This window comes from Aethalodelphis obliquidens, unplaced genomic scaffold, assembly GCF_003676395.1.
Source record: "Aethalodelphis obliquidens isolate GAN/ISIS:26980383/991018 unplaced genomic scaffold, ASM367639v1 scaffold23, whole genome shotgun sequence".
NCBI lineage: Eukaryota > Metazoa > Chordata > Mammalia > Artiodactyla > Delphinidae > Aethalodelphis > Aethalodelphis obliquidens.
In genome coordinates, this window is record NW_020837967.1 from 12,987,805 (window position 1) to 13,007,537 (window position 19,733).

A 19,733-nucleotide genomic window follows, 5' to 3' on the forward strand; every position below is an offset into this window, starting at 1 on the left:
CACAGAGGGAAGATGAAGTGAAGATACACGGGGAGAAGATAACCATGTGACTGGAGTGACGCATCTACAAGCCACTGAATACCACGTGTTGCCAGTAAACGCCAGAAGCTAGAAGAGGCAAGGAGGAACTCCCCCACTAGAGCCATCAGAGGTAGCATGGTCCTGCTAACACCCTGAATCAGACTTCTAGCCTCCAGAACTGGGAGACAATAAACATCTGTTGTTTGAAGCCACTCAGGTTTTGGTGCTCTGTTCTGGCAGCTGTAGGAAACTAAGACACTGGCTAACCCTCCTTAGCATGTACGGCTGGTTCTCAACTGCCTAACCTTGGGGTGGCTTAGGGCTCAGTCACTGTACTTCTTTACTTTCCTGTATATACCCACACCGACTAGATCTCGACCAGTCTCACGGCTTTAAATACCTTCTCTATGCTGACTCCAGCCCAGACTTGTCTCCTGATCTCCAGGCTCATGGATCCACCTACCTTCTTCACATATCTTGGATGTCGGGTAGACATCTCAAACCTAACCAGTCCCACACCAAACTCCTGATTCTCCCCAGAACACCCGTGCCTCCTTGGGCCTCTCCCGTTTCCGTAAATTACTACTCACTGACCAATTTCTCAGACAAAAAAAAAAAAAGGGATATTTATCTCCTTGTATTTTTTTTTAATTAATTTATTTTTATTGTTGGCTGCATTGGGTCTTTGTTGCTGCGCACGGGCTTTTCTCTTGTTGCGGCAAGCAGGGGCTACTCTTCATTGCAGTACACAGGCTTCTCATTGCAGTGGCTTCTCTTGTTGCGGAGCACAGGCTCTAGGCATGCAGACTTCAGTAGTTGTGGCACGTGGGCTCAGTAGTTGTGGCGCATGGGCTTCGTTGCTCCGCGGCACGTGGGATCTTCCCGGACCAGGGCTCGAACCTGTGTCCCCTGCATTGGTAGGCAGATTCTTAACCACTGCGCCACCAGGGAAGCCCTATCTCCTTGTATTTTCTATAACCCACACCCCAAAGGTAAATCCTGGTGGCTCCACCTCCAAAATATATTCTGAACGTGACCCCTTCCGATCTCTTCCACTATCACTACCATGGCACAAACCCCATCGTTTCCCACCTGGATAACTGCCCCTGACACCTGATGGGGCTCCCTGCATCCACCCCTGCCTCCTACAGTCTATTCTCAACAGAGCGACCAGACAGGACTTGTAAAACATAAATCAGACACCATCACTCTTTTCTTCTCGGTTAGTGGAAGTCAAAATTCTTAAAATCTTCTAAAAGAATTTTCTGCTTCCTGCTTCTTGCAAGCCCCGCCTCCTTTGCCCTGTACTCTCTCCATTCATCGTTCTTACTTTCTCCAACACACCACCGTGCTTCCACCTCCTATCTTTATACTTGCTCTTTCCCCGAACATCACAGCTCCCTCTCTCACTTCCATCAGGTCTGCTCAAATATCCCCTCATTGGAGACCATCTCTGATTATCCAGCATAAAATAGGAACCCACCCCTCACCCCAGCATTCTCTTTCCCTGCATTACTGTTTCCACAGCATCAAGCACCAAGTGATTTGTGAGCTATTAACCATTTTCTTAAATCTGTGTCCTTTCACTAGAATGAAGTTCCATGAGAGCAAGGGAACTGCTATATCCCCAGCTCCTAAACTGGGCCTTGTACTTGGTAGGCACTTAATACACGTGTTTTAAGTGAATGAAGAAATTAAAAGAAGGAGGTAGAAATCCCTAACATGAGGTGACATTTGTTTTTACATAAATAGCTTTTTCACAAGTTCATCTACCTACATTTCTCCAAAGTTGGCACAAGCACAGCTCAGTCTCAGCCTTGCAAACATTGTGGCCATAAAAAAATAATAAAATAATCAGAGATCCTAGGAAGAAGTAAAACACTTCAGATTTACCCCCCAGAAAGTATATTATTCTTCCTTTAAATGATGTTTTTGCCCCTAAAGATGGCTGCGTCCTCCTCGGCCTCACAGTCCCTCAGGATTGAGCCACCTACTTGGCATCAGCTTCTCCTCTGCAGAAGTTGTACCTGGGTCGGCTCTACAGATAATAATCTGTAAATTATCACAGTTTACGTGCACCTAAGTTACAGACGCAATCACATAGCCATATGAATCAAGTGTCTGCTTCTTCAGGATGAAATGACCATCCCAAAATGTACTTTCCCAACATGCAAAATGCAAGCCCAATGAAAAGAGCCAAGATGTAAAATGAGAATACTGAAGCAGTCAGTGATGAAGATGCGGATCGCATTCTCTATGTACACAGCAGCTGCATCATTTGTGAGGTTTAATTTTATCAGACTGACTTCTATTTCATGTGCCAAGTTTTTTTTCCATTAGGATTTCAGCAGGTGCGATGTGACAAATCAATACAGCTAAATTCTTAGCCTCTGAACTAAGAAAACGCTCTATCACAACGTGTTAGGGTGAAAGACAGAAAAAGTTGGGGGAGGGGAAGCAAGAAAAGGCAATAAAGAGAAAGAAATGAGATTTTGAAAGGAATCTGGCTTTTTCGCAACGGGCTTGCCGCCAGGACACAGGTGTCAGGAAAACCACTGCTGAACCTAAGCAAAAATGGGAAAGGAGACATCAACATCGTTGTCATCGGACACGTAGATTCGGGGAAGTCTACCACTCCTGGCCATCTGATCTACAAATGTGGTGGGATTGATAAGAGAACCATTGAAAAGTTTAGAGAAGAAGGCTACCGAGATGGGAAAAGGCTCCTTCAAGTATGCCTGGGTCTTGGACAAACTGAAAGCTGAACTCGAGCGTGGTATCACCACTGATATCTCCCTATGGAAATTCGAGACCAGCAAGGACTATGTGACCACCACTGATGCCCCAGGACACAGAGGCTTCATCAAAAACATGATGACAGGCACATCCTGGGCTGACCGTGCTGTCCTGATGGCTGCTGCTGGCGTTGGTGAATTTGAAGCAGGTATTCCCAAGAATGGGCAGACCCGTGAGCATGCCCTTCTGGCCTACACTCTGGGTGTGAACCAACTAATTGTTGGAGTCAACAAAACGGATTCCACCGAGCCACCCTACAGCCGGAAGAGACACGAGGAAACTGTTAAGGAAGTCAGCACCTCCATTCAGAAAACTGGCTACGACCCCGACACAGCAGCTTTTGTGCCTGTTTCTGGCCGGAATGGTGAAAACATGCTGGAGCCAAGAGCTAACATGCCGTGGTTCAAGGGATGGAGAGTCACCCGTAAGGATGGCAGTGCCAGTGGAACCACACTGCCTGAAGCTCTGGATGGCGTCCTGCCACCAACTCGCTCAACTGACAAGCCCTTGCGTTTGCCCCTCCAGGACGTCTACAAAATTGGTGGTATTGGTACTGTCCCTGTGGGTCGAGTGGAGACTGGTGTTCTCAAACCTGGCATGGTGGTCACCTTTGCTCCAGTCAACTGAAGTCTGTTGAAACGCACCAGGAAGCTTTGAGTGAAGCCCTTCCTGGGGACAACGTGGGCTTCCATGTCAAGAACGTGTCTGTCAAAGATGTTCGTGGTGGCAATGTGGCTGGTGAGAGCAAAAATGACCCACTGATGGAAGCAGCTGGCTTCACAGCTCAGGTGGTTATCTTGAACCATCCAGGCCAAAGCAGTGCTGGCTGTGCACCTGTGCCGGATTGTCACACAGCTCACGCTGCTTGCAAGTTTGCTGAGCTGAAGAGGATTGATCATTGTTCTGGGAAAAAGCTGGAAGATGAGCCCAAATTCTTGAAATCTGGTGATGCTGCCATCGTTGATACGGTTCCTGGCAAACCCATGTGTGCTGAGAGCTTCTCTGACTATCCTCCTCTGGGCCGCTTTGCTGTTCGTGACATGAGACAGACATGCTGTGAGTGTCATCAAAGCAGTGGACAAGGCAGCTGGAGCTGGCAAGGTCACCAAGTCTGCCCAGAAAGCTCAGAGGGCTAAATGAATATTATCCCCAACACCTGCCACCTCAGTCTTAATCAGCGGTGGAAGATCGGCCTCAGGACTGTTTGTCTCAATTGGCCATTTAAGTTTAATAGCAAAAGACTGGTTAATGATAACACTGCATCGTAAAACCTTCAGAAGGAAAGGAGAATGTGTTGTGGACCATTTGTTTTGTGTGTGGCAGTTTTAAGTTATTACTTTTTAAACTCAGTACTTTGCAATAGAAACAACTTGACCAAAAATCTGTCACAGAATTTGAGACTCATTAAAAAAGTTTAAGAGGGGGAAAAAAAAAAAGGAATCTGTTATGTATGCCCAGGAGTGCTGTTAGAAATTTTGTTCCTTTGTGTCCATATCTGAAGGATTTAGATATGTGTCTTACCCGGCCAACCCCTAAATCCCCCACTGGTCTAGTTATTACTGCTACACACAACAGAAGTAGGACTTGAAATGGGATCTCGGGAATGTGACAGTGCTGTGGCATCAATTTTTTTTAACGTATTGAGTATCTGAGAAGAGTGTGCACCTAAAGAGCACAAAGAAGGGAGGGGTGGCCAAGCTGCGGTCAAGAAGATGAATCTACTAGAATGATTTTGCTGCAAAGGAGAACCAAAAGTGGAAGTTGAGCATATAAAAGATAAAGCATTAGAAATAAAGGTTGCACAAAAGGCCACAGGTATATGAAAGCCAGAGCGATTTCAGCTTGGGGACACTTGGGACATTACGATATATGCCCAATTGCTCCAGGGACTGAAGGACATAGCAAAAGCCCTGGTGTTTAAAAGAGACGCTCAACCACACACGCAGTTACGATCTTGTTCCCTCATACCTTCCACCTTATTTCTAACCTCCTCGGGTGTCCACCCTTGCACACGTCACATGCATGGCCCTGCTCCTACATCGCTCCCCATGTGCTATCAAGGACACAGGCTGTGGCTTCTGTCCTGCATGGTACCTAATGCTCTAAGTTCGCAATTAATATCAAACCACTAATAGTTATTAGAGACCTAATATTTTAGACTAACATTAGAATTACATTTAATTAAATTTAATGAATAAATTGTAATGAGTACCATGGAGCTGGAATGTCTCTTTAATGAAATCCATGGAAACATGACTGAGATTATCAAGGTTTTCTATTCAAACTTTTAGAATCAATGTTGGTTATATTTTCCTTCTGATTCCCACTGTAGAACAGAAATGTTTTTTTGATTTTAATTTTTATTGGAGTATAGTTGCTTTACAATATTGTGTTAGTTTATACTGTACAGCAAAGTGAATCAGCTATGTGTATCCACATCTCCCCTTTTCTGGATTTCCTTCCCATTTAGATCACCACAGAGCACTGAGTAGAGTTCCCTGTGCTATACAGTAGGTTCTCATTAGTTATCTATTTTATACATAGTATCAATAGTGTATAGATGTTAATCCCAATCTCCCAATTCATCCCACCACCTCCCTTTCCCCCTTGGTATCCATACATTTGTTCTCTGTTTGTTCTCTACGTCTGTGTCTCTACAGAAATGCTTTTAAATATCTCTGGAGTTACAGGTTTTTTTTTTTTTCACTTGGGATTTTTGTTTTATTTTGTTTTGCTTTATTGTTTAAAAACCACAGCAATGATGGAGGCTTAAAATAGAAAACTAGTACCTATTTAAATATATAGTAGAGGTCAAAAAACAATCTGAATTCAAATGAGATTTCTAAAAACACATACATATTTCCTTTCTGATTTCTACAGATTTGTTCACTCCTTAAAAACTTTTATGCTATTTTGGGATTTTTACTGCAAAGCCAGGATAAGCCCTGATTTTTATCTGTTGAGGGTGTTTCCTACTCAGAAAAACAATCCAGGTCAACCACCACAATAATCATAAACACAATGGCCAAGGATACAGAAAAAGAAAATTCATGAGTTCACATCCAGCACATAGGGATCTGACTCAACTTTAAGAAAAAATTAATAATACACACAATCCCCTTCACTTTTATTGACCATTTAAGGCAAATGAAAGTTTTTATTAACTTTTACTAATTAAATTATTCTGCTTCTTTATTCAAGTGTTAATGAAGTTTTTAAAGTAATGACTTTAGGAGACGCATTTCTAATTACTATTTCTAAAAACATGGCAAACCATGTTCTTACCACATCAAAATTAAGCCATTACTTATAAATGCCCATAATTAGAAATGCAGTATAAATTCTGTTCTAACAAACCAAGCCACTGTGTCTTAAAGATAGGATAATTAGCACAGATACTATTAAATGGGTGCTATGGTGATAGGTGCCGTAGAGATGTACAGACAGACGGGGTGAGGGGAAAAAGCAGCCCGAAAAAGGAAATTGATTTGTGCAAGCAGAAGAAAAAAAATCTTGAGAATGAGATAGGCAACTGGAGGGAAGAAACAAATCAGCAGAGGGGCTTTTTAACTGATATTAGCAAGGTGTGTTGTAACAAATATTTAGTACAGGTAGTTCTCCCTGTATATCGAGTCTGCCCAATAATGAGTCACTGAAAGGGTTTATTCCTGGATGGCACTGAACTATACATGGAAAGCGCCTTTAAGGAACAGGGAGAAACCTCACTTTGAGTGAAGAGAAAAATCTGACCACAGCATACACTTTAGTTTCAGAGGAACACAGAATCCTTTCCAGTCTGTTTTATACTTACATCGTGAAATGATCACAATTTTCTGCTTAGCACACTCTAACATACAAATGAATAAAAGTGCTGTTTTGTTTTCTTCAAACTTGGCAATAATTCGAGAGGATTTGAGATGATTTTTTTAAAGCTTGTGTTAGAGGACAAAAAATTAGGTACACAGCCTCAACCTCATAAAAAGCTGGGATTATATGACTGTTTTTCCACACACAGTACCTAAAATGAGTTAAGTACTTAGCAGGTGTTCAGAAAGTATTTGTTTAAGAAGAAAGAAAGATGGGAAGGACTGAAGTGTTTCCTTTTGAATTGTAGGCAGAAACTGTTCTAAAACATGTTCATGTCCTAACTCATGTTTCTTATTGCAAAGGCAGCCCCATCAATCACTAATGTCTTCACTCAAATCCAATGGCATTTACTGAGCAGCTACTATGTATGAGGATTGCCCCTTTTGCGTCTGTCACTCAGGATTAGTCTTTAATCCTGCAGCTGCAAAGCCCCAGGGGCCGTGAGCAGATGGGACTAGTAATAGGATTTCATTCGACCCAGTAACACTTTCACTCCATCTGGCACGTTATTCCTGGAACAGTCACTGGAAAAGAAATTGCACTAGGTAAAAACATTAACAAAGCCGGGGTGATGGGTTTCAGTCGAAACTGCATGTGACAAGTTGCTCTTCTGGTCTTACCATCGGCAGCTGCACACCTTTCTTCCACCCGGTTCCGTGTTAGCCTTCCTCTGTCCTTCCACACCTGCATCCTCAATTCATCCTCCTCTTAGACTAATAGTTCTGCCAACTCAGGATCCATCAGTCTCTCCACATCAGCATTAAGCTGTATGGAAAATGAGAGAATGAAGAACAATCTTCCTAAGATTTGGGTCACTTCCCTCCATTCTCATAGGCTTGGATAACTCTATTTAAAGTCCACTCGGCTTCTCCTCCCTGCCTTGTAAGAAGTGTACACTTCTTAAAGATGCCAAATTTCTTTTTCCCCAGACTTTTACCCACCAGACATATATGTTGCAGTTGCTGGAAAAATATTATTAAATGAGAACTTTTTCATGAAAAGAGTAATCATCACCTAGATAAATGAATAAATTTGCTACTACTGCATTTCTTATAAAGATGATAGCAACTCAATGTTGATCAAACTTATTCTTGCTAATGCTTATAAAGAAAAATAAAGGTTAAGAACTAACAAAATTTAGTGATTAAAAGAGATCGATTTAAAGTAGAAAAAACAGGAAATAGAACAATATACACTTTTTCTAAGACAAATCTGTTTAAGACATTTAGCTAAAGGAAAATGACACTGATCCAGAAATGTCAATGGCTAGTAGAGAATCACTAATAAAGAAGTTTTATTTTAAGCCTCTGAATTTCCTCTAAAAAGCCAAGATTTTAATATTCTTGGCTTGGACTTACTGTACTAAAAACACAGTAACACAAGGGAGAACAATGAGACATTCCTTAAGAGTTCATTTACTAGGTCAAGTGTGCGTTAGAATCTTAATTCTGATCTACAAAATCATTATTCTCTTACAGGTTAACTGAATATTTATATCCATGGACTATTTTAGGACACTTCAGAATTATTGTCATCATGCCCCATTTGCTCCATCTTTAGAATATTTAGAACACACACCAAAAAAGTATAAAGGCCTGTGTTTCTGAAATAATTTCACTTTACTTTTAAAATTGAATACATAAATGTCTGAGAGCGCTATTTTTTAAATTCACTTTCATGACAAACTCTTTATTGAGCCTCAAACTGTAATTCATGAGAAACTTGAGAAACTTCTAAAGATGAATTACATGTCCAACAATTGCCATTAAATTGGAGACACAGTTTCCTCCAATAATGAACACCTATAAGGTTTCTTTATATTATAAAAAAGAAGGAACAGGAGGAAGCGGGGAGAGAAGTGTACAATGAAGAGAAATAGGTGTGTGTAGCCAAGAGACAAGACGGAATTTGAAAGAGCCACGAGACCGTGGCTTAGAAAGATTAAATTTACTCCACGTGACTCCAAAAGGCAGAAAAGGGACCATGAGCACAAAGTCAAGAGAGGAGAGGGGAAACTCTCAACTTACTGTGGTAAAGAAGAACTTCCTATTAAAATGGTATACACGCACTTACGGAGTAACAAACTTAAGATCTTCAAAGGAATTCAAGTAGAAGCTGAAAGACTACTTAGCACGGACACTGAAATTGTGAATTTCTCTACTGGGTGGGAAACAAGGCTAGGAGGCCAGCTCCGTGATTCTCCACTTTACGTGTGTGTAGTCACATGTGTTGAACCCTTCTATAAGGTCAAAGAAGTGTAGGTGAGCACCTTTAAATAAATGCATTATAATTTACATGTCCGGGACGGACGTCTGCATTTCGGTGTTCAGCATCCATGTTCCTCCTCTGGTAGCATCAACTTGCTCTTCCCTTTGGAATGACCCAGTCCCTCTGGTCTGAGTGTGGCTGCTCGAAGCCCCACCTCTTCAGTTTGTCTCGTCCTCCTGGCCACAGACATGGGCATGTGACTAAAATCAGACCCAGGCAAATAATCTTGAAGTTTTCATTCAAACTAATGGGGAAGGAAAACTCTTTCTGCGGAGCTGGCTAGGATATAAGGCTGAAGCTTGCTTAAAAGCTATCTTGCCATCATCATAAGGAAAGAGGCTACCCGGAAAAGAGTTAGGAGAGAGAAGAGCTGAAACCTGATGATAACCCCAGGACCCACCGACACCTGGGCTTTTCAGCCATCAGCGAGCAAAGCAGTACATCCTCTCTTCTGCTTTAGGCTAGTTTGCGTTGCCTTTCTGTCACTTGCAACCAAAAAGTCCTAACCAATGTCAAAGGAGGAAATAATGAGAAAGGGAGCTTGAATGTCTAAATACTGGCTAATAATCTAATTCTGTAAGTTTCGACCTTTACAACCTAAAATATGTAGGGTACCTCCTGGTACCGTTGGAACTTTCTCATCTTCTTCATCATGACTATTTTCCAATTCATATGGAACCAGCTTTTCTCCCAGCTTTCTGCCTTGGTATCCCTTAACCTCTCAAGAGGTTCTGTATTGGTTTCTCAATCTCCCAAGAAAGAAATGACATGGGGCACTTCCGAGCGTCATCAGCTGTCCTGTTCACACAAAACAGCCAACTCTCCCCTGTGGCATCAGGCTCACGCAAACCAACTGGAAATTTTCCCTCTAAGTGAACAGACTGTTTCAAAAAACACAGGATTCCAGAAATAGTTTGTCAAGCTGTCCAGGTTTGCTGTTATGAAACCAGTGCCCAGGCCAAAAGAATTAATCTCTTTTCTCCCTGAATCAGAATTTTCTCAATGAGCCTTAGGCCAATTAACCAGGGAGGGCATCGAGAATCTCATCACTCCACACTTACGTCTTCTGCTTTTCTGAGCATTTCTAATCTTTCTTTACATTTTCTAAACAAACTAAGAAATGCTTGATTTTACACATTTTAATACAACCTGGCATGGGTCACTGGTCATCATAATTGTTTCTACCCCTCTATAGAACAAAATAACGTACAAAGAGATTAAAATGCACATACATGTATTCCTGTCTGATGATTATCTAATAATATTAATCACACCACCAATTTTTACAAAAGACATAAACAAGTTTTCTGGAAGAATACGTCTTAACGCCATTTTCCCCTGTTAGTGCAAGTCACGTAAATATCCCCTACCACGTACTTGTGGCAGCTTAGCCGAAACGCAGGCCCTCATAATAGAAATGAAGCATCGGATTTGCTGCACACAGTGCCACGTCCACACAAAGCCTCACACTTCGGACAGGAAGGGAAGAATAATACTGTATCCACTGGTAGCTGCAGGGGGACTTTTCGGGAGACAAAATGGCATTACTTGAGTTGGAATTTGGCCAGGACACTGGGGCTAAATACCCGGACTCTTGTGAAAAGTGCCCTGGGACTGTTAATGCCCTCCAGTCATCAGGACCTCAGTTTTGTGTCTTCTATGAAAAGAAAAGCTGATTAGATCATTTAAGTAAATCTCTCCGTGGGCTTCTTTAGCTTCTGATTATCTAGGTATGCTTTAATCACCGTCAAGACTGCCCTGGTGAAAATTAATGACAGATTAATGTGAGACACTCCAAAAGATATCCAACCACCAAACTATATACCTCGACAATAGATCACATATATATTTTTCATTTGTTCCCCAGGGGATTAATTTAGAGACCCAGCGATTCCCACTTGGACTAAATCATGTTGTTTTAAAGAGTACACAATATCCCAATTACCCTGTTACCCTTATCTTTATGAGTCTCCAAAGGAGGGACAGCCTAAGTGGGGTGATTAGATTTAATACCACAGCCCTGATCCAAGGTCCTGTTTCAACAGACACTCTTTTTTTTTTCCCTAACAATTACTCTGAACATTAAATCTTCTATGTTATTTACTAAAACACCATAATAAGACTTTAAACACAATTATTCATTTCCTTTGCCATAGAGAAATCTAGGCTCTATTCAAATTCCTTAAGGGAATAAGAAGAAACTGAAAATCTCATTTTAGGTGGTAATAATATTCATAAATATTTCATACTGGCATGCATGTATAAGAAGGGAAACATTTCTTGTATTACGTGAACAAATGCTCTTTAAATACAGGACTGGGGGGAGGACCCTTGAAAATATTAGCAAATGAGTTCTTCCTCCCCCTCTTCATCACTAGTGTCTACTAAAACCCCAAAATGAAACGAATTCATGAATTTCTTCCCCTTTTTTCCCTAAATCTTTATTTTTACCAACACACTCATTCGTCTGCCTGAATGAGTTGTTTTTGTCCTTCCCAGCCTTGACAGAAGGATGTTTTAAGGTTTTCTTTGGCCCACAGGGCAGCTTTGCTGACTCTTGGTTTCCTCATCTGTAAAAATGGGACAGCTCGAAGAGATCAGTGGTTCTGAACCCAGGCTGTGCATTCAAATCACCTAGGATGCTTTCAAAATTTAAAAAAAAAAAAAAATTTTTTAATCCCTTAACCCAGCCCCCTGAGATTCTGATTTGGTTGTTTTAGGTTTAGGGACCCAGCATCTTATCCTTTTTAAAAGTTCTCCAGATGATTCTAATGTGCAGCCAGAGCTAAAAAAAAAAAAATGACTGAATTAGTGTCTCCAGGTTTCTTTCAGTCCTAAAGCTCTCCGTGTCCATCTATTCATATAAGGACCACTTAGCTAACATGTCCAACACACAGAATGGGCTGGTTTCCTAGGACTGCCACAACAAACTACCACAAACCTGGAGGCTTAAAACAACAGACATATATTCTCCCACAGTTCTGGAGGCCTGAAGTCTGAAATCAAGATTTTGGCAGGGTTGGTTCTTCCAGGAGGTTCTGAGGGAGAATCCGTTCCATGACTCTCCCCGCATCTGGTGACTGCCAGGCCATCCTTGGCGTTCCTTGTCTTCTGGAGGCATCACTCCACTCTCAGCCTCCATCTTCACATGGCCCTCCCCTCTTAGGCCCTGTGTGTCTTCTCCTTTTCTGTCTCTCATAAGGACACTTGTCATTGGATTTAGGGCCGACCCTAATCCAGGATGATCTCATCTGGAGAGCTGCACCTTCATTGCATCTGCAAAGACCACTATTCCAAAGAGGATCACATGCCGAGACTCTGGGCGGACATATCTTTCAGGGCCACCATTCAACCCACTCCCCTGGAGGTGCCACTTTTATCAGAAGCCAATAACAGAATCCTCTGAAACAGGTGCTAGGACCACTGAAAGGTACACTGCACAGAGGAGACGGGCCACGGGGCTTTTGGCTGCCATCACAGGGAGAACAAGGGACAGAAGGAGGAGAACATGAAGGGTGCAGCAAGGTGGCTCTGGGCCAACTCCCACCAGCAGCTTGGGACTCAGCTGTCAGGTCAATTCTGCTCTAGTTAGAGACAAAATGAGCCGGCACCTCCGCTATGCTGGGACAAAGAAGTGCGTGCTGCGTGGCCTCCATAAAGAGGGACCGCAGAGCTGGAAAGGCCTTCCGTGCGCGCTCAAGAGGCTATGCATTCCTCAACCCTGGAAAAGGGCCCTCGTTTATGATGTTCAATAATCTCACTACTTTCTTTCTCCTACTATCCCCCCCCGCAAACAAATCCTCAGACCCAATGGATTTCCATGAATCCTGTTACACATAGCAAGGAGGAAAAGAGACGATGATGCTATAAAATGCCTACTACAACTATAATCTTGTTTTCATGCCAATTCGTGTTATTGCCGTCTTTCAAAGCTATGCTCAAAAATCCTTGCCCCGGGGGCTTCTCTGGTGGCACAGTGGTTGAGAGTCCGCCTGCCGATGCAGGGGACACGGGTTCGTGCTCCGGTCCGGGAAGATCCCACATGCCGTGGAGCGGCTGGGCCCGTGAGCCATGGCCGCTGAGCCTGCGCGTCCGGAGCCTGTGCTCCACAACGGGAGAGGCCACAACAGTGAGAGGCCCGCGTACTGCAAAAAAAAAAAAAAAAAAAATCCTCGCCCTTTCATGGTTTCTCCCCACCCCCAGGCCTATGGACCATCCCAGTTCATCCTTTAGCATAAACATGCATCATTTTAAGTGTGTCTGCTTGTACTTATAAATATGTTTACTCCACACCTCCTATGCCTGTTTAGACCCAGGCCCAGTGAGGTTGATGGCTCATCACAGGCAGAGATCCTGCCATCGGCTTCTGTGGGATTCCTTTAGGACTATCACCCAAAAAAGAAGAAGAAAAAAGAAAATAAGATAAAAGAAATGTTTCTCTGTTCTGAAATAAGAGTGGCATACCCACTCTCGAAATACAATGATAACATTTTGAATTACAAACCCATGAAGGGATCTAGCAACGAATACTTACATAAATAAATGCTAAGGGGAAAACACCTCTGGAACACCCACCCATTTCTTCATTTCTTTAAAATGGTTGGAGACTAACTGGGCTGTGTCACTGGCTGATAACAGGTGAGCTGTAAACGGAGAGCTTGTTTTTCTTCTTCAATCCCCTGAAGTAACAAGACCTAAGAACAGCTCCGTCGTTAACTTGATTACCTGGGTCTCACACGGTTACATCAGTGATCTGTGATGTTACACCAAATGGCAATGATTTCACATAACCAACCTATCACACTGAGGACAAGAGGTGGCAGGAGCTGTTTTACACTTGCAAACCCAGCCCTTCCCATGATGTGGCTGCCCCAAAGTGACAGATTCTGCCCCCGCTCTCTAGCATGGACTGCCTGTCCAGAGGGTAACCTTCATTTTCTTCGAACCTTAGCTTTCAGCAGTTGTCTACTGAGTTACATCACTCGAATGGTAGATTTTCTCAGCCTAGGGTATCATCCACTTAAATCATCAATCCACTTAATACAGCCACCCTAAGAAAATATCTGCAAATCCTTTATCTGATAAGGGATGGGTATCCAGAATACACAAGGAACTCCTACAACTCAGCAACAAAATAACAAACAACCCGATTTTAAAATAAGCAAAGGCCTTGAACGGACGTTTCTCCAAAGGAAATCTACAAATGGCCACTAGTCACATGAAAGGATGCTCAACATCACTAATCATTAGAGAAATGCAAACCAAAACCACAATGAGATACCACTTCACACACATTAAGGTGGCTATTATAAAAAAAGAATACTAACAAGTGTTGGCAAGGATGTGGAGAAATTGGAACCCTTGTTCATTGCAGGCGTGTAAAATGGTGTAGCCGCTGTGGAAAACGGTATGGTAGTTTCTAAAAAAATTAAACATAGAATTACCATATGACCTAGCAACTCCACTTCTGGGTATATATCTAAAAGAACTGAAAGCAGGAACTCCAACAGGAATTTGTGCATCCATGGTCATAGCAGCATTACTCACCACAGCCAAAAAGAGGAAGTAACCCAAGTGCCCACTGATGGGTGAATAAATAAACAAAATGTGATAGATACATACAATGGAATACTATTCAGCCTTAAAGAGGAAGGAAGTTCTGACACATGCTAAAACACATGAATCTTGAAGACATCATGCTAAGCGATTTAAGCCAGTCACAAAAGGACAAATACGGTATGATCCCATGTATATGAGGTACCTACAGTGATCAGTTCATAAAGATAGAAAGTGGAATGGTGGGGCTTCCCTGGTGGCGCAGTGGTTGGGAGTCCGCCTGCCGATGCAGGGGACATGGGTTCGTGCCCCGGTCCGGGAAGATCCCACATGCCGCAGTGGCTGGGCCCGTGAGCCATGGCCGATGAGCCTGCGCTCCACAACGGGAGAGGTCACAACAGCGAGAGGCCCGCGTACCGCAAAAAAAAAAAAAAAAAAGAAAAAAAAAAGAAAGTGGAATGGTGGTTGCCAGTGGCCAGGAGGAGAGGAGAATGGGGAGTTATTGTTTAATGGGTACAGAGTTTCAGTTTGGGAAGATTAAAAAGTTCTAGAGATGGATGGTGGTGATGACTGCACAACAATGTGAACGTACTTAATGCCACAGAACTGAACACTTAAAGACGGTTTACATAGTAAATTTAAATCATATTTTAATCATAATAAAAATAATATATTAAAATAATAGCCATCCAAATCCAAAAATTATCTACATTATAATACTTATTTTTAAATTAAGGTTGTTAGAGTCTACCTTGCTTTTTGGTCTGAGCAGTACTGAAAAACCATGCTTCATCTACCTTTCTTTTTAAAAAAAAAAATGAGGAAAAAGAAATAAAAGCTTCTTACCTCACTTATCCCCTTCGTATTTGCTGCACAGTAAGGTAAGTTTTAAATTACTTTTGAGAGTAAAAATAAAACCATGGTCTTTTTCATAGTTAGAATTCATCCGATGTTCTGTTGGTTCCACTCACCCTCCTGGTGTTCTGTGCCTCACTTCCATCTCGTTCAGAAATCCCCTAGCACCCGTCCGTCCCACCCAATACACCCAGAAGGTAGGAGGAAATCTCTCTCCTCTGGGGTTAATGCCTCTCGGGCACAACAGGATTGATAAAGCTTTTAGCAGCCCAACACCATTCATGACCACAAGAAAGTGCTTTAGCGCTTAGGAAAGCAATACCACAAAGAGCCAAACGATGGAGTAAAATGAATACTGCAGACACTGACTCTAGAATTCTGGCTCTCACCACAGTCACTATTCTGAAACTCAGGAATGGAGGGGAGGGTGGATATAGATAATGTGTTCTACAGGTGAGAAAAAAGACAAGCAATGGGGAAAGCAACAATTGAGGCTGGAAGTTCATCTCACCTTTTGCATCTAAAAGTAGACCTAAAAGTGAAAACAGCAGCATAAGTACAAATATATTCTTGTCTTAATGACAGAAGAATGGACACGGATGAAGTAGACGTCTGCATATCTTGAAAATCTTAACATCCTGTGTTACTTACAAAACGTTTGAACAAGTAAAATGTATTTTTTTTAATAATAAATTTTCCAAATTACCATGGTGAGCACTTTTACAATCAGAAAAACAAATCCTCGATATAAAAACTGAAAATATCACCGAGTATAATAAATGTTTTCCTTTCCTAAATATAGTCCTTTTTATTGTCTATACTGTTTAGAATTGTCTAGAGTATATATCATCCTGGACCTTCATTCCTGGTCGATGCACCTCGAAATACTTCTCAAATCCCAGCACACAGCCCCATGCTGCTGTTTTTACAAATGACCTGTATACACATACGCAGAGGTATCTACCTCCATGACATGCTCAGTTGGGCAGGTCTTCAACAGTTTTGATTTCTTAATAAAGAAGAATCATCTATCTATACTTTGCCACATGTCAGAGGAAGGTTCATTTCCCAGATCATTCTCTCTCTATCCAGCCAAGGAAAATATCCTTGATTTTTAGAAAAAGAAAGAGACAGAGACAGACACTTGGCCAATGCCCTGGAAGAAGTTGCTGTCTTAGTGTTTCCACTTGCTGATTACCCTGGTGCCACTTGGTGGCACTGTTGATTCCAGTTTGCTCCCTGATCCAGGGGACGGGTGTATCAATTGATCCAACCATAAGAAGCACGTGTGACTCTGGCTGACAGCCTTAATAGAAACATCAGAACGTCTGTATTCCTATCTCCCAAATATAAATGGTAAATCTTATAGTAAATGCCCTTCTCTTAGAACCTTCCCTTGCTTTTCTATCTAGAAATCCAACCTTCCCATGAAGGTGCCTATCAGCCTGCCTCTGTGAAACCTTCCCTATAAACTCTGCCCAGAGTCTCCCATAGGGCATGGCAATCTGGGAAAGTTATCGTGGGCACCGCCCTGGTAGAGAGACAAGTGGGCAGGGACTGGGAAAGAAAACGAGTTGGTGAAAAGGAAGCAGTGCCACCATCTTGAGTTTTTTTTAATACAATATAAAACACAGGGAAAACAACACTTTGATAGACTTTCATTTATGTGATTTATTTGGTGGGTGCTTTCACTAAGCCTCCCAATACACCTGTGTGACCATCCTATTCTAGAGACAGGAAAGGGGTTAAATAACCTGCTCGAGGGCAGGCACACGGAATTTGTGAGTTGAAGACTGGAACCTCATCCTTTTCTCCAAGCCCCAACCCCACATTGCCTTGACATAACAGGGGCTCTGAAAGAGCTCCCGGGGTAAATACACACAGAGGCCCAGCAACCTCTAACCCAAACCTAAAGACTGAAGAGGGGCAATGACCCCTCATGAAGGTCTGTGGCTCCTATCTTCATTTACCCACTCCCCATGCACCCCACAAACACATAATCACACATATTGAGCTGCATATTCCTCTATTTGTTCAACTTTGTTTTCTTCCTTCAAGATTGCCAAAGTTGTTAATTTTTTAAATATTTCAGTCATACAAACATTTGGAGGAACCAACAGACACTGACATACATGATCATTGTTTTGTTCTCTGAACCCCTCGGGGAAGCTCTGCCTCTGTTCTACGTTGATCTTTCCTCTTTTGTATAATAAGGGGACATGACAGAGCCTTGGGCAATGACAAGATAGAACGCTCAGGGGAGGAGCAGAATATGGATATTTTATATCAATAATTATTATATTATTGCTTTGAACAACATGTATTACGTTCTTTAGTGGTGAGAATAGCATTATATGATGTTGCAGCTAGTAGCTCTGATCACAAATCACCATCAGTGAAGGATAAAACACAGGGAGATATTTCTGGTGGCTGTGATCTTACTCTCAGCATTTAGTTTATGATGCATATAAAATATGACTGACTATAAAAGAGTGATGCTAATCTTTTAACAAACACCACAACTTATATGGACAATAAAAGAATGTCATCACCTTCTAACTGGGTGCTTTGGAACATTATATACATATTCTTGAGGCTGCTCAAAACTCAGTGAAAATTCCTCTTTTGATATTATATTCAGTGCCTGAGACATAAACTTTTGATTCTTCTCAACTGTGGTAAATATTCATACTTTGAGGGTGGATTTCATTTTTGGAAACAGCTGAGTCATCTGGAACTAAATCTGATACATAAGCTGGAGAAAACTGAACCAAAAATAAGATTCATTCATTGAATTATTCAACAATTATTGCGTTGGACACTATGCCACGTGAAGACAGCCTCAGCTCTTAAGGGGCTCACGGTGGAAATAATACCACTTTCCCAAAGATGTTTGAGTAGCTCTGGTTGCTTTTAAGGAGGACTATGACAGGAGAGTAACAAGGCTGGGTTTCTGAACTGGCTCGTAAGGCAGTTATAAAAGCAGTCGCAGGAGGAGGTGTTCCAAACCTGTCTGAGCAACAGAACTTCAGTGGCATCAATGGCACGAGCATGTGACCTCCCAACAGGGCTATTCCCACAAAGGATACTCGCCCAGAGAGTAACATTCTGGTATGTGTTACTTTACAATTTGATCCAGTATTACTTTACCATCACATCTACTAAGCCCAGCAAAACTGCAGTTATGGGTTATGATACTGAATGATAAGACATCTTTCCATTTGTTTCCTAAGCTGGCCTAAAAATCAATGTGGCCACCATTAAAGGTAGGGGAGAGCTATAGTGCCTTACAGGATGGCAGAGCCTCCCACGGGTGTGGGGTGCGAAAGACAGCCAGCACAGTGACATGCAACTTAGTACATACGGGGCGGGGGGGGTCAAATAAGTAAATATATAGAAGATGACAGGAGCCAGGCTTCGGAAGCAGCAACACCCCAATAGCGATAAGCATACCTAATGCCCTAATGCTTGGTTTCTAAAACCATTCTTCACTAAAAGAAACCAGGGATCCTTGGAGAAATAGATGATTCCAAAGATGGACAGGGAGAATATCAGATGAGCCTAGAATACCTTCATGTGTCAGAAACTAAGGAGGTGCCTAAAGAATGACAGAATTGTGTCAAAAAGACACAGAAACTTGCTTATATGGGGTCACACTAGCCAGGTGTGGGACCATTTTAGGACCAAAATAAATAATGATAGTGATGGATTATAACCCACTGAATTAAATAGGAAATCATAAGTCTGTACTGATAAAAATACACCAATGGGGCTTCCCTGGTGGCGCAGTGGTTGAGAGTCCGCCTGCCGATGCAGGGGACACGGGTTCGTGCCCCGGTCCGGGAAGATCCCACATGCCACGGAGCGGCTGGGCCCGTGAGCCATTGCCACTGAGCCTGCGCATCCGGAGCCTGTGCTCCGCAACGGGAGAGGCCACAACAGTGAGAGGCCCGCGTACCGCAAAAAAAAAAAAAAAAAAAAAAAACCATGAACGAACAAATTAAAAGTCTGGTGAGAGGACCGGGATGCATATCTAGTCTCAAAGGACTCTCTACAAAGTTCGTATTAATTACAAAGGGGAAAAAAGTAATTTTACAGAGGAGAAGGCTGGCAGACATGACCTTAATCAAGTGATTAAGTGAACATCACCAGTAATGGATCAAATCAAAAATGTGTGTCACCTGGTAGGAGGCAAGGAAAAGAATACAGCACCATGTCCATGGAATCCCTGCCTGCGAAGCCTAACCTCAATACAGTCATGAAGACACATCAGCCAAACTCAAGTTGAAGAACATCAACTGACCTTCAAAATCATCATGAAAGTCACTGAATGACTAAGGAATCGTTGCCGGTTGAAGGAAGCTAAAGAA

The 19,733-nt window shown here is 42.3% G+C and overlaps 2 protein-coding genes across 2 annotated transcripts in view; one reads left to right on the forward strand and one right to left on the reverse strand.

Annotated features, from left to right (window-relative positions):
• NEBL (nebulette) overlaps positions 1-19,733 on the reverse strand; it is a 338,669-nt gene that overhangs the window by 243,655 nt on the left and 75,281 nt on the right. The window lies entirely within an intron of this gene.
• LOC113628326 (elongation factor 1-alpha 1-like) lies at positions 2,117-4,218 on the forward strand. Its single transcript, XM_027121787.1, is given in 3 exon segments — positions 2,117-3,439; positions 3,442-3,868; positions 3,870-4,218. Coding segments are annotated over 3 exon segments (1,221 nt in total). The 5' UTR covers positions 2,117-2,733; the 3' UTR covers positions 3,958-4,218.